The 26,191-nt window shown below is 36.6% G+C and overlaps 2 protein-coding genes across 2 annotated transcripts in view; one reads left to right on the forward strand and one right to left on the reverse strand.

The window, feature by feature from the left end:
• Window positions 1-20,662: 20,662 nt before the first annotated feature.
• Window positions 20,663-25,580, reverse strand: LOC144976372 (uncharacterized). The gene has a single exon (XM_078920632.1). It carries the CDS (start codon window positions 25,284-25,286, stop codon window positions 22,614-22,616), a length of 2,673 nt encoding a protein of 890 aa, XP_078776758.1. The 5' UTR covers window positions 25,287-25,580; the 3' UTR covers window positions 20,663-22,613.
• Window positions 25,581-25,972: 392 nt separating this feature from the next.
• LOC144976374 (Fanconi anemia core complex-associated protein 24-like) overlaps window positions 25,973-26,191 on the forward strand; it is a 10,198-nt gene continuing 9,979 nt past the window's right edge. Inside the window, exon 1 of the mRNA XM_078920634.1 lies at window positions 25,973-26,143. Coding sequence (XP_078776760.1) covers window positions 26,044-26,143 — 100 coding nt within the window. The 5' untranslated portion in view covers window positions 25,973-26,043. The remainder of the gene's footprint in view (window positions 26,144-26,191) is intronic.

Genomic DNA, 26,191 nt, shown 5'->3' on the forward strand with positions numbered 1-26,191 from the left:
GAAAGAGTCCTTCAAAGTCCTTGGAATGCTGGAATCGAACCCTAAATTGACCAATGACCCGGCAGATATTTTACAAACTGAGCCTATGGATCTGTTGTAACTGTTTATGAACTGAAAACTATTAAAAAAACAAAAGGAAACAGTGTTTTTCAACATCCGTGAAGGTTGTCCGGTTTGTCCAAGTTGGGTGTCCGGTTGGACCTTAACGTTCCATAAGTGTCCGGTAGTACCAAAATGTCACGAATAACATTTTGCGTCGAGAACATGGAAAAGACTGCTTAGGGTGCAAAATCGGCTTGTTCACCTGAAACCGGCCACTTGAGCGTTACATTTTACGACATCACTATACAGCATTGGTCTTATTTCTGGCCAGCAGTCTTCCATTCTCTGAGACGACCACAGATAAAGCTTGTGTGTCCGGTAAGCCTGAATCTACTCTATATATTTTTTTTTTTTTTTTTTTTTTTTTTTTTTTTTTTTTTTTGTGGTTTTTCCTTTTATTTCCATAATTATCACAATGGCATTGCAATATACTCATGTTTAAAAGCATTTTCTACCAATTATCGTAAGTTGGTCATTGATTGATTTTTAAGAAGTCTGATCCTTCTAGCAAACTGTATTACTTTAGATATACCAATTCTACTATTGATATGGTGAGAACAAAAATTACCTCAATTGTAATAGGATTCAATAGTCTGATGTCACATCCGCCCAGCAACCAGCAGCTTGGTCTTCATTCTGGCTTGAATTTTTTTGATCAGATTGTAAAAAAGTCAAATCATGATCAGATTTATAATGTTTTTCTCCTCTGGGTACACTTTGATGCTCAGCGGAGAAGTATTTCATAAGGGTGTGAGATTTTTTTGATTTTTTTTTAATTCTGAAAAAAAAATTTTAAATAATTTCAGGTAGGTGGCTGAAAGTAAAGTTTTGCCCACAAAGTCTAAGATTTCTCTGTTTTAACAGCATTGAAATCTTTTTCTGTAGATTATGGCTGAAAGATTTCCCCATGGAATGAGTGAAAGGAAATATGTTTAATTTGTTTTAATTACCTCCATTTCATTCATTAACCTTTTAACAGAACAAAATGATTTGCATGTATCATAAAACGTGATCCCCCAAAAATACAATGATTTTCTTGTATTATGATCCACAAAAAACAACTATTTGCTTGTATTATAAAATATGATCCCCAAAAAAACAATAATTTGCTTGTATTATAAAATATGATCCCTAAAAAACCAATGATTTGCTTGTATTATAAAATATGATCGCCAAAAAACCAATGATTTGCTTGTGTTATATCCACAAATACCAATGATTAGCTTGTATTATAAAATATGATCCACAAAAAAACAACTATTTGCTTGTATTATAAAATATGATCCCCCCAAAAAACCCAATGATTTGCTTGTATTTGTATTATAAAATGTGATCCACCTCCTCTAAATGGTACTAAGTCAGGCTGAATCAAATGTCAAAAAAGTGATTTTAAAGCTAAAATAATCAGAATTCTGACATTTTTGGTTTTAATCACTCAAAAACTCGATATGCATGGCCCTTGATGTAACATACAAACTTGACACAAGTTGCTTGTTTTTTTCCTCCCTATAAATTCAATTTTGAGCATCTTCACCTGCCTGATGACGGTCCCGATAGCTCAGTTGGTAGAGCACTCGCTTCACATGAAAAGGGACCAAGATCGATCTCAGGTGCAGACGAGATTTTTTTCCTGACCTCTCTGTCCACCTAGCAGTGAATGGGTAGTGGGGTCTATTAGATTTGGCATAAAGTACTTTGCAATAGACAAGCGTCCTATCCAAAGGATAGCAAGCAATTGCTATTGTCCATTTCACTCTATAGACATCGGGATAAACTCCAGCTCCATGGGCCTGATGGCTGTGAAGGACTACTTTAACTTAAACCATCCTGACAATTTACCGTCTTGAGGCAGTGAATTGCAAATGAGGTGCTTTGTAGTCTAGGATATGATTTGCTTGTGTGAGCACAGATTGCACGTGACATGACACTTGTTTGGTAGTTTCTTTCTCGTGTTTGCATTATAATTATAATTGATTCATAATTAAGCCAAAATATTTGATAATGTACGACATTATATCTAGCAGCGCTTGTTATTTAATGAACATGGCCCCCACTTCGTTGTGGTTATCTCAATTTTAACGTAGCAATCTTTCATTTTTCATTGTTAAAATTATTTCATTGTTACTCCATTACAGTGAAAATATTTTAAAACAAATTGTATTAGAAATGGATGGCCTTCAATGTAAGCTGGAAAGAGCACATATCAAATGAAGAGCTCTTCAGTGACCTCCCCCCAGTGACCTCGAAGATTCAAAAGAGAAGACTGAGACTTGCGGGGCACTGGTGGAGATACAAGTAGGAGATTGCAGGCAGAATAAAACATACATTGACTGTCTGCTAGATGACACAGGAATGGACAACACCTGAGAGGTGCGTACACTTATGGAGGACAGGACAGAATGGCGAAGACTTGTGGCTCATGTTGGGCGCCCCAAGGGGCGGCCTAAGTAAGTAAGTAGGTAAGAAATGGTTATCTATCCATATCTGTTTACACATTTATTTTGGTGAAAACATTGTGGTTAAAAATCAGATGTGAAAAATCAAGGATGTTGCTCTTTGATGAGTACTAGTCGTATTAATTACTAGTAGTGAGTTATTTCAACGGTGCTCAATTTCAATATAAGTGCTGAGAGGTGCTTTACAATTTCACACATCATTGGCAATCATCTTCATTCACCAAAAACACTCATCAGTGGAACAAGTTCCCTATGCTCCTCCAATAATCTCACCTATATTATTTCTTATCAAATTGTATCATTTTTTTACACCGATTGGTTCTTGAATTTCAACAATTTGACCTTAACGCACTCAACCCGAACACCGACTTTATCCGGAGTATACCCGGGTGACTTTTACCTCATGCCTATTTTTTACATTTTTATGAGATATTATAGGCGTGGTATCAAAGCTAATGTATTTAATTTTTACATGTTAATGGTAGTTGAATAAAACTATCTATATACATTCTCATGTTTAATAGATTTTTTCCAATTTTGAAAAGTAGCAAAAATCTCTAGGATTGAGTGAGTTAAGAATTATCATTGTAGTCAGTATATCATTATGCGTCAAGAACCTTAAAAACATTTTTTAAAAGGAAGTTTTTCTTGACAGATGTCTGGTATTAAAGTAATGTATTTATGTTTTCATTGTTTTTGTTTTAGGCTGAATAAGGGTTTGGAGCCTGAAACGTTCCGTATTTGGTATTTGTTGTTTGTTTTTCAAAGCTGTCATATTCCTTTTTATTACACTTTAAAGAGAATTTGGTAGTGCAACTATTGAAATAAGAAACATGCTTTATCGTTTTACTGGTAGTGGTAGCATTGTCTACAGTTTAGGCCAGTTTGTTTTTACACCCTTTGGTTGAGTCGATTTTCACTGTGTATTTGAATAGCATCTCATTGTATATTGTAACCCCTTTCACCCCAGCGTTGGTCACAAAGCTGACACGTGCTCTGGCAGAACACAATTAGGTATTTTGGCCAGAAAAGAAAATGCTGATCAATAAAGATGACCTAGTTCCTGACCTCCCATGTGGGTAGGGAGGGACTCACTGCATCTTCTATCCCCCTATATCTGTTTTCCAACTTGCTTTCTGTCTTTGTCTTGGAATGAGATTACTTGGTTTTGTCCTGGCCCTGGCTGAGAGGGAAACAGTCAAATGTATAGTTAGTTTTGGGAGATGAATTTTTTTTCCCTTGCAAATCACCTCTGTTATGCACTGTATTATGTTTTGTTTAGATCTTATATCGAGGGGTGTCTGCGCAAAGGCCGTAACGTCAAAAAATTCAATTTTTCGTTTTTTACATAAATCAACTTGGGTTGGAGTAAGGTTTATTTCTACAAAAAAAATATATGCTAAAATATTTATTAATTAATTTTTATTAATTAAAACACGAACACCGTAACGTTTTTAGACAGATAATGTGACTGCCCAAAAGCCGTAGCGTGTAATGCAGACTTAAGACGCTCTTAACAGTGCCTATCAGCCACTGCCCAAAAGCCTTAACAGTAACTACCGTTTTACCGCCTGACAAAAAGGAAGAAATGCAAAGGTAAAGTTGACTGCCCAAAAACCGTATCTAGCAGTAAGGCGTTTGGGCAGGCATAAAATTATGCCACCGTGGTTACAATGGCGAGCTCAATGGCCTTGACTGAATTTACGGTCTTAGAGCAGTGAAAAATATGGGGTTGGAAATGAGTTAGATCAACTGAAAGACCGTAATGTGACATTGTATGAGATTCTACAATGACTTTGATGCAATATTGTGTTACAATCACGTAAAATTCGACTTTTAACGTTCAAGATTGATGGTGAAAGACAACTGGGTAACAATTAATCCAAGTCTTGAAATTCCCTACCTGCCAGTATCGATTACAGGATAAGACATCGCAACTTAAGGGATGGGTCAAGCTCTGGATTATGAGACGGTTTTTTTCCTTTGGCCACCAATGAACTTGATAAGTCTAACTATTACTTGATTGAATCTGCGTTTTGATGATTAAGGAAAGCAATCCTGATCATTGTTTTGAAATGTAATTTTCACCTTTGTATGCATAGATCTCATCGTAGGGAGAGAGAGAGAGAGAGAGAGAGAGAGAGAGAGAGAGAGGGGGGGGAGAGGCAGACAAACAAACAGACAGGCACACAGAGAGAAAGAGAAGTTTTTGTGTGTGTGTGTGTGTGAGAGAGAGAGAGAGAGAGAGAGAGAGAATGAAAGAGGAGACAGAGAGGGAGAGTCAGAGAGGAGAAAAAGAGAGAGAAGAGAAAGAGTGAGGGAGATTTAGTGAGAGAGGAGAGCGATTTGAGGAAACCCAGTATTTCCTGGCATTTTGGAATGCAGCATTCTTTTGGTGGGATCTTTTATGATGTTTCCTCCTTTTGGAGTTTCCCTGTTCCACATTAGCTCCAGTTCTCTTTCACTCTGAAGTCTACCATTTTGTCAGGTGGAAAGGTCTTCTAGATTTGAGCCTTGTTGCTGAAGGTGCTCCCTTTATGATTATTTTTATAGGAGTGTTATCCGTGGCTCCATCAATTCTTGCAATTATCCTTTGATTAGCGTCTTGTCTAAGACTTGGCGATGCAATTCCTCTCAGTGTTGGGAGTCACTGAGTTGGAGTTGACTTGAGACATCCTGTTATTATTTCTCATTGATTCTCTTCATCGGATGTCAATGCGGCTTACATGTGGGCTCCTCATCTAAAAAGCATTCTCACACATAGTAGCACAGTGCCAAAGCAGACATTCTCAGTACCTGTGGTGAGGCTCCCCATGTGGTACTTGTGAGTTTTCTCAGCAGGCTGTTTCTTCTTGCGATTTCTTTGCAGTTCCCTCAATGTTTTCGGTAATTAGCTGTCTGTCAAATGTGAGGTATTTAGGATTGGGGTTTGAAGGTAGTATTGAGTTACCAACTATGATTTTCAATTCCTTTGTTGCTTCTCGATTATTCAAGTGGAAAATTGTGGATACTGATTTGGTGATGTTCATTTTTATTTACCACCTATCCAAGTATTGTTTCAGGCGGGAGGTGTCTGAATAAAACTTCTTCAATCTCTTTCCAGTTTTTCGATTGATAGGCTAAGGCCCAGTCGTCAAGGCATCCAAGTTTGGAAGTTTGGCATTTCAGAGAGATAAATATTTAAAAGAAAGTTGGTGTTAAAACTGAACCTTGTGGTGCCCTGTTTTCAATTTTTGGTATTTTGCTTTTGTTTCCTCCCAATATGACATGAAATTGTCTTGTCCAGTCATGGTAGACAGCAGTTTAAGCGTCTGTCAACAGGGAATCATTTTTGAAAGCTTTAACATCGTCCGCCTATCCAAACAGATTCGTGAGCTACAGTTAAGTCTATTAGGACTGCACCAGTTTTCTGGGGGTTTTTTTCTCTCTCAAAGCCCGCTTCAATGTATGAGGTCAGTGCCAGGACCTGTTCACGTCTGATTCTTTGTAGTCTAAAGCCCGCTTGTTATGGCAGTACGCAGGGATTTACAAATGGGTTGATTCACTCTAATACAATTCTTTCCAGGAGCTTGTATAAGCAACAAAGTAAAGATATTGGTCTGTAGCTGGATGGTTCAGTCATTGGTTTGTCTGGATTTAATATGGCTATTACTTTGGCATGTTTCTAAATTTGTGGGTATGTGCCCTTGTCCATGATGTCTGTCATACTATTTGCCAGCCAGTTTATTGTTTCTGGTCCAAAGTTAGTAATCATGTCGGGGTATAACTCATCAATACCAACAGTTTTGCCATTTTTCAGAGAGAGAAAGAAAGAGAGAGAGAGAGAGAGAGAGAGAGAGAGAGAGAGAGAGACGATAAAGAGAGGGAGAGAGTGGGAAAGGAGACAGAGAGAGGGAGTGGGAGAGGAGACAGAGAGAGGGAGTTAGAGAGGAGAAAGAGAGAGATTTTGTGATAAGGAGAGAGAGAGAGAGTTAATGAGAGAAGAGAAAGAGAGAATCAGTGAGAGGAGAGAGAGAGAGAGAGTTTGAGAGAGGAGATAGAGAGAAAGAGAGATTGTTTGTGGAAGAGGAGAAAGAGAGAGAGAGAGAGAGAGACGAGACGAGAAAGAGAGGGAGAGAGTGGGGGAGGAGACAGAGAGAGGGAGTTTGTGAGAGAGGAGAAAGAGAGAGATTTTGTGATAAGGAGAGAGAGAGAGAGAGAGTTCGTGAGAGAGAAGAAAGAAAGAAAGAGAGAGAGAGAGTCAGTGAGAGATGAGAGAGGGAGAGTTAATGAGAGAAGAGAAAGAGAGAGTCAGTGAGAGGAGAGAAAGAGAGAGAGAGAGTTTGAGAGAGGAGAAAGAGAGAAAGAGAGATTGTTTGTGGAAGAGGAGAAAGAGAGAGAGAGTTCGTGAGAGAGAAGAAAGAAAAAGAGAGAGAGAGAGAGAGAGAGAGTCAGTGAGAGAGAAGAAAGAGAGAGGAAGAGTTAATGAGAGAAGAGAAAGAGAGTCAGTGAGAGGAGAGAGAGAGAGAGAGAGTTTGAGAGAGGAGAAAGAGAGATAGAGAGAGAGAGAGAGAGATTGTTTGTGGAAGAAAAAGAGAGAGAGAGAGAGAGAGGGAGTAGTTGTGAGGAGAATGAAATAGATAAAGAAGAAATGGTTAGAGCGAAGGTAGGGAGGGTGGTTGGGGGGTGGAGCATCCCCTTGAATCGAATACAGATGTAGGTGACGACGAATGAGTTTTCTATACAGTATTGCTTTTGGTTGGAAGAATTGACAGGGGAATACGAAATCTGTGGCTGTTGTTCTTGGTATTTTATTTGCTATCGATATTTAGTTATATTTAATTCTTCTTAGTAATTCTGTTTTTTTGTTCAGGTTTCTAACTCTTGTTAAAGACCTAAAGTAACATCAGTGTTACGGTGTCATTTCGTACTCTTTAAACAAAATACATCAGTCATTCACTCCTGCCCAAACGCCGTATCGCAAGTTACTGTGTTATGGCAGGCCAGAATTACGCTTAGTTGTGGTTTTTATTGCACCGTATCACTAGTTACAGCTTTTGAGCAGAATGCGTTCAGGGTAATTTCTCTTGACAGCTCTGTCTTATTCCCGGTTACGGCTTTTGGGCTGCCAAACCTCCACCTGAGAACGGATAGGGGCATGCACTATGCAAGTAACATGATATACGGTAAAGGGGCAGAGCGATACTGTGACATTTTTCAAAAAATGTCCCTGCACAAAAGCCGTATTGAAAATAGCTACGTAAAATGCGTCGTTTTATTAAAAATGACAATCTAAAAGTGACCGGGGTCCTGACAATCAAGCAGACTATATAATCACGATTGTATTGGTATAAAAATCATCACGATAGTCTTTGGTTAACTATTTAAATTCCATCCGCAAAGTTTTGATTTGCTCTCCTGAAAAATCAACGAAATCATCGTTATGGCTTTTGCGCAGGCACCCCTCGATATATGATTTGTAAACATTTGAGTGTATTCCTCTTAGTTGGGACCCGTGCTTGTGTTTGGATGAAACTTTTAGGTGATCTCAAACTAATTACGTGGATAGTGTGCTCTTGGAATCTACATCAGTTTCCCCTTTGTCTTAATTTTTCTTGGGTGTTTTATTGTAATTCTATAACTTTTTACTAACCCATTTATTCCTTTTTACTGGTGCTGATATGACCTTGTGTTGCAAGGGCCGTAAAACCTTTAAGAAAAAAAAAAAGCAAAAACCATTGGTCACAAAGCTGACGTGCTCTGACAAAACACAATTAGTTATTTTGGCCTGAGAAAAAAATGTTGGTCAATAAAGATGACCTAAGATGACGTACCACTTGCCTAAAAGTTCCAACCAGAGACTTGTTTGAAGTCTCAACCAGAGCTTTGTGGGTATTTTGTCCTCCCGTTGTGAGCAGGGAGGCACTTACTGTGTCTTTTATCCCCAAGTTTTCCAACTTTCCAGCTTTTTATCTTTGTCTTGGAATGAGATACTTGGTTTTGTCCTGGCCCTGGCCTGAATTCTTGACTGAAAGGGAAACGGTCAATTGTATAGTTATAATTTTGGGAGATTATCTTTGTTTTCCTTTCTAAATCATCTCTCTGTTATGTACTGTCATATTTTATGTTGTGAATATTATGGTTTCTAAACATTTGAGTGTGTTCCTCTTAGTGGGATCCTGTACTCGTTTCTGGATGAGACTTTTACTTCTAGACACTGATTGTATGCTCCAGGAATCTACCTCAGTTCCTTACTTGAACCATTACCCTTTGTCTTACATTTTCTTGCATGCTTTCCATCTTAAAGCGAGAATTATTTTTTTTACCATCCCATTTTCTTCCTTTTTACTGGCACTGAAATGACCTAAATGTGTTGCAAGCGCCTTAAAACCCTTAAAAACAAAAACAAATTGAATCCTTATCAGAGACTATTTGACAAGTTGAGAATCATTTCGATCTATCTGTGTATGAAAAAGAAAGAAATAAAGAAAAATGTTTTTTTTAAAATGGTTTTTGGCTAAAATTTGGAACTGTGTCTTGTCAGGGATGGCAGCCATTGCATCACATTCAGCCCCCATTATTTTTTCACCTACACTCAATCTTTGTTCTTCACCCCCCTGACTGTTAAACCACCAGTCTCACTTACCACCAACTGTTTGCCTGGCACCAATTGTTTCTTTATATCTACAGAAATACCAAAACCTCTTTATACCGCCATCCACCAATCCAATGGCGAAAATGGTTTATATAAAAATAATTTTAAAATATAGGGAATGAGATTAGCGGAAGAGTAGCATCCCTTGATTGGACGTCACCTTACAGAGAGAACGTCAAAATGGTTTTGCGCATGCGTCTCTCTCGTCCTCGCTTTCGGTGAAGTGTCTCATGCCGCTTTCACCGGAAGCAAGGACGAGAGACGCATGCGCACAACCAACATGACGTTCTCTCTCTAATAACTTCTCCGCCGGTGACGTCCAATCAAGGGACGCTACTCTTCAGCTAATCTCATTCCTTATACTTGCTATACAGCCAATGCGACTCAATGCGTCTTCCAAGTTTTTGGTCACCATTAAACAAATAAGATCAGTCGGGTTCTTTTACTTTTGCTATTTTTTATGTAGTTACGAGCAGTGCAGACCTAGTTATTAAAAGTTTTATTTCTAATCAGAGTTGAGATAGTGAGTCCAAACACTGATTGAATCCCTTTAAATTTTGACCAAACTCATTGTACAGTCAAACTCTCTATACCGCCAATGTTGCCTTGGTCCCAAACATGATGGTATAACGAGGTTTCACTGTAATTCAATAGAAATCCATAACCTCAAGTCAACCATCCATTATCTGGAATTCCATCAACTAACGCATAATAACTGCCTTGATTTTTATCTGCTGTCAAATGCTTAGATTATGTATTATATTTATTTATTTATCGGGTGCTGGGTGGGGTTCCTGACCTCCCAGAGTGGGTAGGGAGGTACATACTGAGTCTTCTATTACTATCCCCCTATAATATCTTTTTCCAACTTGCTTTCTGTCTTTATCTTGGAATGAGATTACTTGGTTTTTTCCTGGCCCTGGCTGGGAGGGAAACAGTCAAATGTGTCAGTTTTGGGAGATGATATTTTTTTCCTTGAAAATGATCTCTCACTGTATTATTTCTCCTTTTACATATAATATATATATGATTTGCAAACAATTGAGTGTGTGCAGGGAACTTTTCTTTTGTCTGGATGAGACATTTAGTGATCTCAACTAGTACACTGTAGTGTGCCCTTGGAATCTACATGTTCCCTATTTGAACCAATTCCCCTTTGTCTTGCTTATTCTTTAGTGCCATAATTGTAATTCTAGAACTTTTTACTATCCAATTTTCTTCCTTTTTACTTGCGCTGATATGAACTTAATGTGTTGCAAGCGCTGTAAAAACCTTTAAAAACAAAACAAATATATATCAGGTGCGAGAGAAAAAAAAAATAGAAAAGTTGTCTGAAATTTCACCACAATCAGACCTATTAATTAAACTTTTATGTATCCAAGCTGTCAGGAAAATATATTGAAAACTATTAATTTAATGATTGTTTTGAGAGACACACCACAAATTTGCCATATCTTTATCTTGAAAACTAACATACCCACACACAAACAGACCAAATAAAAACCAACAAAAACAATAAATATACCTGGGTGGGGATCCTGACCTCCCATAGTGGGCAGGGAGGTACACACTGTGTCTTCTATCCCCCTATACCTGGGTAGGGATCCTGACCTCCCATAGTGGGCAGGGAGGTTCACACTGTGTCTTCTATCCCCCTATACCTGGGTAGGGATCTTGACCTCCCATAGCGGGCAGGGAGGTACACACTGTGTCTTTTATCCCCTTATATCTGTTTTCCAACATGCTTTCTGTCTTTGTCTTGGAATGAGATTACTTAGTTTTTTTCCTGGCCCTGGTCGGAGTCCTGGCTGGGAGGGAAACAGTCAAATGCATAGTTATTGTTTTGGGAGATGATATTTTTTTCCTTGTAAATCATCTCTCTGTTATGTATTAGTATATTTGTTATTTTTTAATGTATAATGTAAGCATTTGATATTGAGTGTGTTCCTCTTTGTTGGATTTTGTGCTTGTGTCTGGATGAGACTTATAGGTGATCTCAAACTAAGTATATTGGTGGTATGCTCTTGGAATCTACAACTGATCCCTATTTGTTCCCAGTTCCCCTTTGTCTTACTTTCTCTTGTATGCTTCAATTGTAATTCTAGAACTTTTTACTATCCCATTTTCTTCCTTTTGACTGGCGCTGATATAACCTAAATGTGTTGCAAGCGCCGTAAAACCCTTAAAAAACAAAAAAAAAAACAAATAAATATACAATAAAAAAAAAACCCAAAACATATAATTTTCCCTTTTAGTTAAAATGTTTGTCATTTTAACTAAAAGTGAAAATTATTTGTTTTGGGGTTTTTTTTATTGTATATTTATTTATTGTTTTTGTTGGTTTTTATTTGGTCTGTTTGTGTGTGGGTATGTTTGTTTTCAAGATAAAGTGCCTTTGTTTTATGTTCTTAATTCTTAATCTTTAGTTTGTTGTTTTGTTGGGGTTTTTTTTTTTCTTTAATTTTTATTAATTATATTTTATGGAAATATAAAGTGTAGCATTAAGGTTTTGTCTAACTTGTATTCGATTTCATCATCCACAAAGATCAGCAAGATGTCAGAGTGAGTGAACTTCATGAAAATAAAGGAATTTTTAGACGAAGTAAAAAAAAGAAACAATTTTGAAGTTTGATTTTCATGTTGAAAAAGTGGAAATGTGTTTAATTTGTAATTTGTTTGTTTGTTATTTTTTTTGTTGTTGTTTTTTTTGGGGGGTTTTGGGGGTTTTTGTTGTTTTTTTGTTTTTGTTTTTTTTTATGTTTTTTTTTGTTTTTTTTTTTGGGGGGGGGGGGGGGGGTGGTGGCTATAGTTGCCTTTAAAAAGTAATTTTTTAAAAAAGAATTTCGTTTTGTGTGTTAGTGTTAAGGTTTTTGAATTGTTGATTTTTATTTATTTATTTTTTGTTTGTGTGTGTTTTGGGGTTTTTAAAAAATATTGTCATAGCTTCTTATTCCGCATGTTGAAAATTTGACATTTTTTTGTGCCAAAATAAATACTCCCTGTGATAAGGTTCATTAAAAGCTCTGTGAATTTTCTCCCCCACGCGTCTTCTTAATCTGATATAGACTTTGTACATTGTGAAGGTGATGAAATTTTGCATGTTTTCTATTATTATAGAATTTATTTGTGATGTAAAAATATGTATTAGAATAACTACAGTCTCGTCTTCTTTAAAATTCAGTATTCATGAAAACTTTAAATCCAAGATGGGTTTTTTCTCCCTGAAGTCAAGCATTCCAATCATGGCGGCATTTTTATTCTTCATTTCTTCATATCAGTATATGTTTTCTTGTGTAGATTCTATCTATAAATCTGCAATAATATCGAACATATTGATAAATATATAATTATCAATAAAATCATTTTATATTATTACAATATCAGCTATAGTTCCTTTATTCTGACCCCGCAGAATTATGAAGAAAAGAAAAAAATAAACTTAGAATAATTTACATAATAATGCAAGCCAAAACCCAATATGATGCAACTATTTGTCCTCTCTGCCAAGTATATGAACCGAAAAAAAGACATCACACACACATACATACATACACATACACACCAACAACAACAAAAAAAACCCAATGGAACTGATTACCCAGACATAACTCTTTTTTAAAAATTACTGTTAAGTTATCCCCATGACATACACAATCCTATTATTATGTTAATATTAGGTACATAGGTACTGTGTCTTCTATCCCCCTATATCTGTTTTCCAACTTGCTTTCTGTCTTTCTCTTGGAATGAGATTACTTGGTTTTGTCCTGGCGCTGGCCTGGAGGGAAACAGTCAAATGTGTTAATTTTGGGAGATGATATTTTTTCCCTCGTAAATCATCTCACTGTTATGCACCGTATTATTTCTCCTTTTACACATTGATATTTGATTTGTAAACAATTGAGTGTGTTCCTCTTGGCAGGGACCAGTGCTTGTGTCAGGATGAGACATTTAGTGATCTCAAACAAAGTACACTGATCGTGATAGTGTGCTCTTGGAATCTACCTCTCTCTATTGAACCAGTTCCCCTTTGTCTTGCTTCTTCTTGGGTGCTTTAATTGTAATTCTAGAACTTTTTACTATCTTCTAGAACTGGGTGGGGTTCCTGGCCTCCAATAGCGGGCAGGGAGGTACATACTGCGTCTTCTATCCCCTTATATATGTTTTCCAACATGCTTTCTGTCTTTGTCTTGGAATGAGATTACTTGGTTTTGTCCTGGCCCTGGCCGGAGTCCTGGCTGGGAGGGAAACAGTCAAATGCATAGTTATTGTTTTGGGAGATGATATTTTTTTCCTTGTAAATCATGTCTCTGTTATGTATTATTATATTTGAAATTTTTTATGTATAATGAAATGTAAGCATTTGAGTGTATTCCTCTTTGTTGGATCTTGTGCTTGTGTCTGGATGAGACTTATAGGTGATCTCAAACAAAGTACACTGGTGGTATGCTCTTGGAATCTACATCTGCTCCATATTTGTTCCCAGTTCCCCCTTGTCTTACTTTCTCTTGGGTGCTTTAATTGTAATTCTAGAACTTTTTACTATCCCATTTTCTTCCTTTTTACTGGCGCTGATATGACCTTAATGTGTTGCAAGCGCCGTAAAATCCTTAAAAACAAAAACAAAAAACCAAATCAAATTGTAGAGGTTGAAACATCTGCATTGGTGGCAGCAAAGAAACATCAAGGTGGAGTGCAAGCTGTATCAATTTTGGATCATCCCCAATTCCCCCCTTTCCCATTTCCTCCAGAACAGCTGATCCAACATCAAGGCTGCCGGACTCGGGGAAAAATCCATAGTATTTTATAACGTAGCCAGAATACTCGTCCCTCGAATATCAATCGATTTAAATGACCCTCATCTTGGAAAACAAAAACAACTCTCAAACCTGGGACTTCGTGAACATATGGGTTCTTCCAGAGTACGGCAGAAGGGCTGATGCAGTTTTCATAGCAATAGGGTTCCCCCCCCCCCCCCCCTCCCCCAAATAAAATTTTAAAAAAATTGCGGCAGGATTGGCTTGAAATTAAGCAGTTGTGCTGGCACCACGGCACACACGTAATTCTGCGGGGTCACTTTATTTTATGTGTATTATTATTATATCCATTTTTTATGTGAATAAACTATGATATAATTATAATAAATTCTATGAGAAAATGAAATTGTGTGTCCGTGTTAGCATTGATTGAATAAAACGGAGGATTAGGCAATTACAAACGTGTAGAGGTCACCTAATTTTTCAATGGTTCTCAAAGATTTTCTACATTTCCAAAAAACATTTTTTTTTCATTCCTGAGCCACTGGGTGGGGTTCCCGACCTCCCATAGTGGGCAGGGAGGAACTTGCTATGTCTTCTATTTCTATCCCCCTGTATCTGTTTTCCAATCGCTTTCAGTCCTTGTCTTGGAATGAGATGACTAAGTTTTGTCCTGATCCTGGCCGGAGTCCTTGGCTGGAAACTGGAAGGGAAACAGTTGAATGTTTAGTTTAGTTTTGGGAGATTATATTTTTTTCCTTGTAAATCATATCTCAGTCATGTACTATTATTTTTAACATATGATTTGTTAACATTTGAGTGCATCCCTCTTAGTGGGATCTTGTGCTGGTGTCTGGGTGAAACATTTAGGTAGTCTCAAACTAAGTAACTGATACTGATAGTGTGCTCTTGGAATCTAACATCTGTTCCCTATTTGTACCATTCCCATTTGTCTTACTTTTACCTCAAGTCCTTTTTATTGTACATCTTGAATGTTTTTATTATTATTATCCAATATTCATCCTTTTTACTGACGCTGATACTGATATGACCTTAATGTGTTGCAAGCGTGGTAAAACCCTTAAAACTTAAAAAGAAACACACATTCCTGAGCCAAGTTTTGTATCTAACTTAGAAAAAAGCATGAGTTACTGTTTGAGTTCAATCTTTCTCAGAAGAGGCCTGGCGTAAATTAAGTTATGATTGAGGTGAATGGATTTCCTCTTTTCTATGTATAGCAATAGTTTTATTTGTGGTGAATTCACATGGGGTCAGAGCACCCCAGAGACTTGATCAGAAGTCTTCCAACATCCATGGAGAAGCAAAATGACCACCAAAGGACATTACAATGGTTAAACTCTGTAAGTCGGACTGGTGCCTAAGATTTTCAACAGCAATAAAAAATGAGTCCTAGATGTAGCCTCGTCATATTTTGTTGCTGGATATAATTCTTCAATAAATTTTTAAAATTTCAATTCATGGAATCTTCACTTTACGACTTTATTTACGACCATGGATGCAAATTTACGACCAAAGGTCAAATTTAAGACTTTGTTTTGTTTTGTTTTTAAGGGTTTTACGGCCCTTGCAACACATTCAGGTTATATCAGCGCTAGTAAAAAGGAAGAAAATGGGATAGAAAGTTCTAGAATTACAACTAAGCACCCAAGAGAAAGCAAGACAACGGGGAACTGGGAACAAATAGGGATGTAGATGTAGATTCCAAGAGCATAACACCAATCTGAGATCACCTAAAAGTCTCATCCAGACACAGGCACAGTCCCCACTAAGAGGAATACACTCAAATGTTTACAAATAAAATACATATAATACATAAAACAGTGCATAACAGAGAGATGATTTACAAGGAAAACAAATATCATCTCCCAAAACTAACTTATACATTTGACTGTTTCCCTCCCAGCCAGGGTATCCGGCCAGAGACAGGACAAAACCAAGTAATCTCATTCCAAGACAAAGACAGAAAGCATGTTGGAAAACTGTTATAAGGGGATAGAAGACACAGTATGTACCCCCCCCCCCCCCCCCCCCCCCCCCTGCCCACTATGGGAGGTCAGGATCCCCACCCAGAAATTTAAGACTTTAAAAAGATTTACGACCTTGCTTGTTGTTTGTTTGTTGCTTTAGGTCTCTTCCAACACAATTGAGGTTATATGAGAGACCGCTGAAACAAAGAAACAAGCAATCTAACAAAAATAGTACAAATGTAAATCAAAATCATAACCTAAAGATATCATAAGCTAAATTATAAATAACCAAGAACAAACAGGCAGAAGATTTACAGAAAAAAAAATATCCCCTGTCAAAAATACAATCACAAACCAAAGAAGCAGGATAGGCTAGTAAAGAGAAGAAGAAACGACATCACTATCGGATTGTACACCCATGCGAACATCATAGGTATATGATTCAAGGGTGATGCTCCCATCCAACGACCTTGCTGGACACCCTGCAAAATATTGAAGATCTAGAGGCAAATAACGCCTGCATGCAGCAAGGAAAAAGGAAGATCAGGTGACACATACAGTGACAGTTGTTCATATTTTGTGGAATGGACCCCCCCCCCCCCCCTCCCCCATCTTTAAATAATTGGACACATGATTATTATGCACAGACATTGAAATGATTTGTTTGTTTTTAATCGTTTAAATAACAACGCCTTTAACACACTTGGGTCATTTTAGCACCAGTAAAAGGAAGACAATGGAACAGTTACAAGGAAAAAAATACATATCTCTTTTTTTTTTAAAAAAAAGGTACTACTATACATTTGACTGTCTCATTTCAAGCTAAGGATCCCCATCAGGACTAGGATAAAAACTGAACAATCTCAATCCCGAACAAAGACAGAGCAGGCTGGAAAAGGAAAACATTTTATGGAGGAACACACTCAAATGTTTACAAATAATACGTTTAAAAATAGCAGTACATGATGAAAACGCTAACTAAACATTTTCCTGTTTCCCACTCAGCTAGGGTATCCGGCCAGGGCCAAGATAAAACCAAGTAATCTCATTCAAAGACAAAGAGAGAAAGCAAGTTGGAAAGCAGATATAAGGGGATAGAAGACACAGTTAGTGCCACCCTGCCCACAATGGGAGGTCAGGAACCCCAACCTGTAAGTCTAAGTACGTAGAAATTGAAATTGAACAGACCAAATGACAGAGTTCATAAAGAAGAAAAAAACCGTTAAGTGATCTCTCCGATCAGATGTTAAGGCCCCCAACCAAGAAACAGTTGTAGTTGTATCCCGATCCTGAACTTGTAAAATAGGTGTGTGTAGGAATGCATGTTTTTCCAAAAGGGAAAAAAAATATTCAAGCCCTGTAGTTTTAACCCCAGGGTGCTGACACCCATGCACAATATTGATACAAAAACATAAGAAACAAATAACTATAACCAAATTTGGTTTACAAGGGGATAAAATAATAACCTCTCATTCTCATTATTTTAATCATGATAAAAAATACAATGAGAAATACAACATTATGATATAAAATAATAACATAATTCTGTTAAGCATAACTTATTTGAAAGCATGAAAAGCAGTTTCCTTTCGAAGATAAGCCATTACTTTTTAATATCACAATGAAACTATTATACACACACATTCACTTACTCAAACACACACAGATGCACGCACGCACACACACACACACACACACACACACACACACACACACATATTCACGTACAAAGATATGCATGCACGCATACAAATACATGAAATATCCACTAACAAGTATACATTTCAAGTAGTGCGTTAATTAATAATAAACTTATTACCTTACCAGGTAATAATTTTGAGATCATCATGGCACAAATAAATATATACAACAGTAATAAATAAAAATAACAATAATAATAGCAGAATAATAATAATTTAAATAGTTGCATGGCTGGACTACAAGTAATATGGCATGACCTTTGCCTCATAATCAAACGGTTCTGGGTTGGAGCCATCGTTAACTTTTATAGCCTGACACTGACAAAAAAAATGACGTCAAAAGACAAATCTGGCCACAAAAGAAAAAACAAATCGTAAGTTGTATTCAACAGTTCAGCCAATGGGAGCACTTGATTCCTTGAGCTCTACTAACGACAACTCATTCGACGCTGCACAAACCTATAAGTCTTAGAGGGTTCTAGTGTCAGGCTATGATATATGTTAACGACGGCAAAAGTTACGAGTTTCACTCGCCTCAATGTGTGGCCTTGAGCAAGTTACTTTGCCCTAACTACCCTGGACATTGTGCTTCCTGCAACCCAGAGTAGTGCTTATAATTTCCTCCTAAGGACTAATAATAACGTTTATTTTTTTTTTGTAATGCTTTCAAACTTTTCATAATATTATATACTCAAGCCATCAGTGAACCTTGCAAGGCGTACGTGAAGATCAATTATTGTTACTTTACATGAAGCATTACAACCTTAAACACTTCTATACAAATAACAAACAAAAACAATTATTTTACAGAAATACTATATATTCCCTGAGTTATATATCAACAATGATCATGTGACCTGCATTTAAACTAAAAACATTTCAGGAGACACCAAAAAACAGTACATTTACATTTTTATGTCGGTATCAGAGTTCAATGATATGGTTTATGATAATGCATGCATTTTTATTTTATTTTCGGCACAAAATTGATCACTATCAAACTATCAAGTTTGAAAAGCTGTGGGAAAATAAAAGTTTCTCTGGGTTGAAAAATCTAAATTAGACATATATTGACAGTCCAGCAACAATTAGCAAAAATAGTCAAGGACTAAAAAAGTATGGACAAAGTCCAATTTTCAAACTTTCAAAAACACCAACTGCTACATTTCAGGCATTAGATCCTCTGTTTTTCCATTAGATTGAAACCTCGTTATACTGCCATGTTTGGGACCAGGACAAAATTGGCGGTATAATGAGTTTGGCAAACTAACGAATTTAGTCAATATTGTATGGGGGGACTTAACCAATATTTGGAATCACTATCTGAACTCTAATTGGAAACCATGCTTTTAATAACTAGGTCTAAACAACTGGCAATTGTATCAACCCCCCCCCCCCCCCCCCCCCCCCCCCAAAAAAAAAAAATAATAGCAAACATAAAAGTAAAAGAATCTTGACAAATCTATTTTTTCATTGTGAAAGGCAATTTTGTTGAGCAGCATTTTTTTTCTATTATTTATTATACATATTATTATATTCTTGTCATTCGGGTGGCGGATTGCGTATAAAACAAGATATTTTGTATTTCTATATTATAGAGAAACATCATTACAGGCAAAAAGTTGGTAGTAAGTGAGGCTGATGGTATAACAGGGGGGTAACATAGTGAGGTTAGAGTGGATTTCTCAATATTCAGCCGAGAGAATTTATGGAATCCAAATCTTTCCATAATTTTGCAAAACATCTTAACATTGATATCTTTTGGTGTTGAATGTTTTTCAATGACATTTTGGATAGTTGAGTGTCATATGATATGGAAAACATCCAGATAACTTATTGATTGATTTACAATAAAATATACAGGTTTAGAGCACACGACACCACCAACAGTTTGTATTAACTGTTTCATATATTTTTTAATACTTTCAAAGTCTACAGCTTCATAAGACCCGGTAAGCCTCTTGTATGGATGTGCAATGCCATCCACTCAGCCATCTCGATCCCATAAATAAGAAAATATCTCATATACTGGCATAAAGTGTAATAATGCTACTGATAACGGCATCCTGACTTGGTCCGACACAATAATATAAAGTAGGAAATATCAATTCAATGATAAAACTTGCATGCTGACCAAATTGACTATAACATGATACGACTAAAAAAGTCTTTTAATGGATGCATGCCAGTTTTTCACAGGCTGAGATTGCCACATGCCCATCCTGCCTCAAATGTGCCTTACATGATGGAAGTTATCACTGACACTCTCAGACAGAGCGAATGAATGATTAATTGATTTTATGAACTGAATTTTATTATTCAATTGTTTTGAACAAAAGAACATTCATTGTTGAAGTGTTACAAATCGTTTGATGTCCATACGAAAAGGATGAAATTTAAACAACACAAGCTGAATTGACTTTTTAGAGTGAGGGACTATCTCTACATCACCAATTTGAAGGTGGGGAATACAAAACTAACGTTACAACTACAATGTTAAAGTGCTGTAATTATTACTGTCACCAATAGTATTTTGGCCCAATCCCTTTACCTTTCTATTATCTACTCATCCAAGACCTCGTTGTCTTGTGTTACTTTTACCATTTGGCTCCAGCCTGTCTGTGCCAACGTCATACAAATGGGAGTGTCACCAAAATTCATCAACCTGAGCACAGGTGACTAAATTTATAGCTTCACGGCACAGGTGCTTATCACGGGAGAAATGTTTGACACAGAAAAATAAGGCTGGCGATTTACTAATCCTGCCGGCAGATCTTTACATTGGCTGGCAAGCCGGCCACGGCCAGAAGACTTTGACCCATGATCAATACTCAAATACTATGAAATAACAAGGTGATTTCTTCATGACTCTTTTTTTCCAAACATTGCTTCATACAGATCAACACAGTTTGTGTGAAAATCAAAAACATGTTCCCGTTCCTTGCAACTGGAAGTTATGAGAAGTGTAAATTGAAGGGCCCTAATTAATGTAAGCATATTCCAGAGTAAAACAAACAAAAAAAACTGTTATCTATTATTTATTATATATAAACTGAAGTAATTGTACATTATTTTGTATTCCTGATTTATAGTCTTACAAAGGATATCATCTTAGGACAACTTGGATTAATCTGGAGCCTGTGACAAACAGGACAGCCAGCTTTTTCACGACCATACAGCAGCTCAAAACTGACTTCCTTGTGTTTTGTTGCAACATCTCATCATCAATCATTGACACATAAACAAATATCTTATTTTTATACTTTATGCCTTGATATAATATTATTAATTTCTTCAATTATGGCTAAATTATTCATGTCATTTTAAAAGGGTTGCATTTGGAAACGAGTCAGATGCCTGACAACACAAAGAATGTTCAACGAGATCTAAATTAAATCTAGATAACGATCTAATGCTGGATTGCAGAAAACCTCTATCCCTATTGCAAACTCTAACCATAGGCATTCCTGTAACAGTCTCACACTGTCACACTCATAAAACTGAGCTACTATAACTCCAATTACTGGAAACAGTGAAATATGAAAACAACACAACAAACAGCAAAAACCTTACCATACACCCCCAATGTCAATTGTATCACCATCTTTATAATGAGCATAGATAATAATAACAAAATTACTTTTATACCTCTATAAAAAAAGTGCTGGGGGTCAATAAGACGGTGGTTTAACAAGGTCAAATAACAAAATGATGGCCATCTCACCAGAACAACTAGACATATGAATTAAATTCACACATTCAAAGAAAAACCCACCCAAAAACAATAAAATATCAATTTGCAAACTGAAACATCTTCAAGTAGGTCCTATTCACTTTGCAACGTACCTACACTATCAAATACTGGAACATTCTTCCCGAATCATGTGTGACCACAACAGATTTAGACATCTTCATGCAAATATTTTCAAACTACTTCAGCCTAAACACCAACAACGGCTGCCACATTCAACAACTCTATCCGCCCTAGAATATGAATACTCAGAATTGAGTCGACTTCCGAGGAACATTCAGATTCAGATTCAAATTACTATCCAACACATAATTATCAAACTGGGACAGCAAAAAATTATAAAATTTTTGTTTTTAAATGATTAATCCATAATTCAAAGAATTTGTGACAGTCCATGATTTTAATTGGGAAATCAACCCTTACTCATCAGATTGGTGAGCTTATAAAATACATGTTTGATAAATATGTGTTGGGCCCAATTATACTGGGGTAAATAGTGACCTATCACCTCATGACAGTATTATGTCCTTGTGAACAAGCAATAAAGATTTTCTACATCTAAAATGACAAGAAATATGAGATTTTAGTTTTTGTCATTTCAAATACTAAATCAATTATTCTCAACAAAACATATCTCAATGACGTCATTCTCTAACCTTGTGACTAGAAAAAAAACGAAATTTATTTTTCTTGCCTATAATATTCAAAACACCTATAGATAGATCCTGTAACCCCCTACTCATTTGGGATGCCTTGGTACAGCATAAATATAACATGTATTAACATTATCAATATCAAATTAAGTAATTAAGGATCGCTGATTATTTGGGGTGATTTTTTTTCTCGTATTTTTCTGTCTTGCTTTGTTGGGCATTTTTCATACACACTTGTTCAGTTCTTTATCTTAACATGATCAGTACATTGTTATTTTACATCAAGAATGTATGCAATGATGGTTTTTTGTTGTTTTTTTTTCTTTTCTGTAAAATTTTGTCAAAACCAGTTAAAGTGGGCATCGGACTTCACGAGATCAGAGCCCCAGTCCCAAAGACCTCATTGAATCCGACTTCAACTGTGTTAGGTTAGAGAATGATGGCATTGGTATACGAACTTAACCTGTCTCACACTTTTTTTGTCTATAAATTCATATTTGAGCATCTAAATCTAAATCACACTCACATGTTATCATTTTAGGGGGGGGGGGGGGTGGTCACCTATATAAATCTTATTCCATTGCCGCTTCAAAATACTGAATAGTCTCTGCACCACCGTCCTTAGCATAATGAATGTGAGCGATAATGGGTAAATCAGTGCCCTGAGAATCTGATGATGGTTGGGTTATGTTAATGGTTGTCTCTTCTGATTTGATAAGCACTTCTTCTGATTTGATATGTGATTGACCAGCGCTTTCTGCTGATATGACTTGCTGGGCTGTGGCCAATTCAGCAATTTTCTGAAGACTTTCAGCAGAAATTGTGCCATCTGGATTCAATGTGATGTTCTCAGCTGTCATGATTGTCGCTGTTTGTGGAATACTTTCAGTTGGGGGAAGTAAAGGTAAGTTCGGTGGGATTCTGGGTACAGGTGGACCACCGATGTTATGGAGTTTGTGATTGTGGTCTTTTAATTTGTCGTAACGTGTTGTTGTAAAAGAGCAAATTTTACAGGCGTATGGACGATTGTTTGTGTGTAAAAGTAGGTGTCTGCGCATGTTTTTGGCAAGAGAAAATCGTTGACCACACACCTCACACTGATGGGGTTTCTCACGAGTGTGAGTGAGCATGTGCATCTTAAGTTTCTGTCTTTTTGTGGCTTCAAAATGACATCCTTCCACAGAGCATTTCAGTGTGTCTCCTGTATGAATGAGACGATGAGCTGTCAACATGGATTTATGAGCAGTTGCATATCCACATATGTCACACAAATGGTCTTTGACAGTTGTATGGACAATCATGTGATTCTTCAAGGCATGCTTCCATTTGAATCCAGCTCCACAAACAGGGCAAGTAAATGGTCGCTGAAGCCAATGTTTTGGTTTATGGGATTCTAACTGGCACTTCTTTTTGAAACGCAAATCACACTCGGTACAGAAATGAGGCAGGTTGCCCGAATGTTTCAGTTTGTGCTCATGGTATTCTAATAAGGTTGAAGCTTGGAAAAGACAAAAGACACAAATCAAATCCTCAGTCATGTGCTTCTCCTTGTGATGCTTGAATTGAACAGCTTTATTTGTTTTGAAACCACACTTAACACACAAAAATGACTTTTTCACATTTGACCCATGGTGACAATTCAAATGACTTACATAATTTTTGAACACAGTAGTAGTATAATCACATTTCTGACATACAAATCTCAGGCCATTGCCTTTTTCATTTTCATCTGATGTGACAGTCTGACCTGATGGAATAGGTATCCGGTCCTGTAATGTGTTACCATATGTCTTTCTTGTTTTCCTGCTTAAAGAATGACAAATATAATCCTTTTTTAATAATAATGGCCTTGATCTAATTCTGTCACTTTTCTTCAAAGGCACAGGTGAATCTGAATGATATTCTTCCATTCTGTTTTTAGCTTTTTCTTTCTTTTCATGCAAGTTTAAATTAATACGTTCTCCCTTCTCTAATTTGTTTATGAATTGTTCGAATTCGAAATCACTTTCAGCATCAACAACTTCATCTTTATGGACCTCTCTTCTTCCCTTGGGTCTCCCTCTTCCTCTTTTTCTAGGCCTGCCCCTTGGACGTGATTTTGGTTTGGGAGGCAATGATGCTGATGAAGGGATGGAGTCGAAAGTAACAAGGTCAGAAATATCCTGTAATTCTCCTTCAGTCACTGACTCAGGTAAGTTCTCAGATAATTGTTCAGTATTTGACTTCTCTTGTTCGGTGAAACGATTAACAATGACTTCAGGAATTGTGTTAGCAGAGCTGACAGTAGAAGCATCATATTCTAAAATATCTTCAAAGGATTTAATGGCATTAAAATCCTCGACAGGTTCTTGTTCTGAGGATAAAATTTCTGAATCTTTCAATTCTGTGGTGGTATCAGCATCCTTTTCTTTAATTTCAGGTGAAAATTGAGTTTTAAAGTTATCAGCAGACTGCGACATCTCTTTTTTTCCAGTTTCATTTATCTCTTTTATTGGCAGTGGAGGAAAGATTAATGGATCAGCATTATTTTTATCCTCGTAACCTGAGGTGACAATATGTTCACGATCATCAGAATCGTTTACAACATTATCTTTCTTTTCTATGACAGAATAATTTTCAAAGGAGGAAACAGTATCAACGTGATCCTGAGTTTCAGACGACATCCCTTTTATTTTTTCAAACAGAAAATCCTCTGTCTCTGTCTGAGCATCAACACCTTTAACATGGATTTCTCTTAAGCCTAGCAAATCAACAACTTCTTTGAGAGTTGACGTACATGTACAGACATCTTTAGGTTTGTTTCCATCCGCTCCTGTTAGAAATTCCTCACAATACAAAGTCAGCTGGTCTAAACGCATGATTCGCCCTATCTCTGTTATTTGTGTACACAAACTCGCTGTAATTGTTATTTCATTCGTATAAATATAGTCAACGACTTTACATACTGCCTCACCATAGCCTCCATCTCCTTCACCGATGTGCATACTGTCAATATGAATCTCAATGACTTGTGGTTGTTTTTGAGAGAAAGCCCTCGGGCAATCTGACCCAGTCCCAAGAAAAGATCTGAAGTAAGGACTTGAAGCGGCGAGGACACAGGCATGGGCGTAAATTTGACTTCCACATACTTTGAGTACAACATCGCAAAATTGTGAGGCATTTCGTTGATCGTTCAAGTTCAGCAAAGTGTTCTTCAGTTGTTTAGTTCCACTGAACGTCCCCAGGCGTTGTAACAACGTCGCCATTTTGAAGGGAGTATTGTTGCGTCCTGTGATTCAGAATCGTATGTTGATATTCTTTCAGATTTTCTTCAAAATAAAATCAATATTTATCATGATAGTATTTCTATTTCAATAAATAATGGTTGCAATTTTAAAAGAAAAATTATTTAAGTAAACAATTTAAAAAATAGAGAAAACACTCGATCCCTCTTATAACCGGAAGCTGTGCGTGAATCTTGTTGATTTTGCCAGATTAGATTATTGATTGATTATAAATTGATTATTATTCTACTTATTTTAATTTTTAACTTTGATTAATTGCAGATATGTAATAACCTATTCTTAGAATTTATTCATTTGTTTATTTGATTGTAAATCTATTGACTGTGAATGTCGCGTTAATTTAAAATCGGTCCTGACTATTTGTGTAGTAAAATCATAGACATATTCATGACCATGACTAAAATGAAACAAAATTGGCAAAATGTATTCCTTATTTAATCTCAGTTTTGTAGCAAAGATTCTAAAGACAGACCCCCCCAAATATAAATAGAACTTTAAGTAAAATGTAGCCTAATCAGCATTTGAGCACTCAAATTTCTTTCGAACTACACTCCCACTGTGAATAACTTAATCGTGTTTTTGGTGAAAGATATAATTGTGAATATAATTTTGCTGTTTTATATGTTCCGATCTGCCATATCCCATTTTTTGTGAAGAAATCCGACTGCCAATTTGTTGACATTTTATTTATAGTTTGATACATTGATACGATTTTTACATGAATAGCACACAAACATGCAATGTTTCAGTACCTACTGGCCACATTATCGTCAACTCGCGATGGCAAAATGGTCACGAGCTCACAACGCAACTTCAAGGTTTGTATCATTTTTTGTGTAGTCAATCATTCATATACTGACGAATTT

This window comes from Berghia stephanieae, chromosome 7, assembly GCF_034508935.2.
Source record: "Berghia stephanieae isolate SIO BIC M18660-M18661 chromosome 7, UCSD_Bste_1.3, whole genome shotgun sequence".
Lineage (NCBI taxonomy): Eukaryota > Metazoa > Mollusca > Gastropoda > Nudibranchia > Aeolidiidae > Berghia > Berghia stephanieae.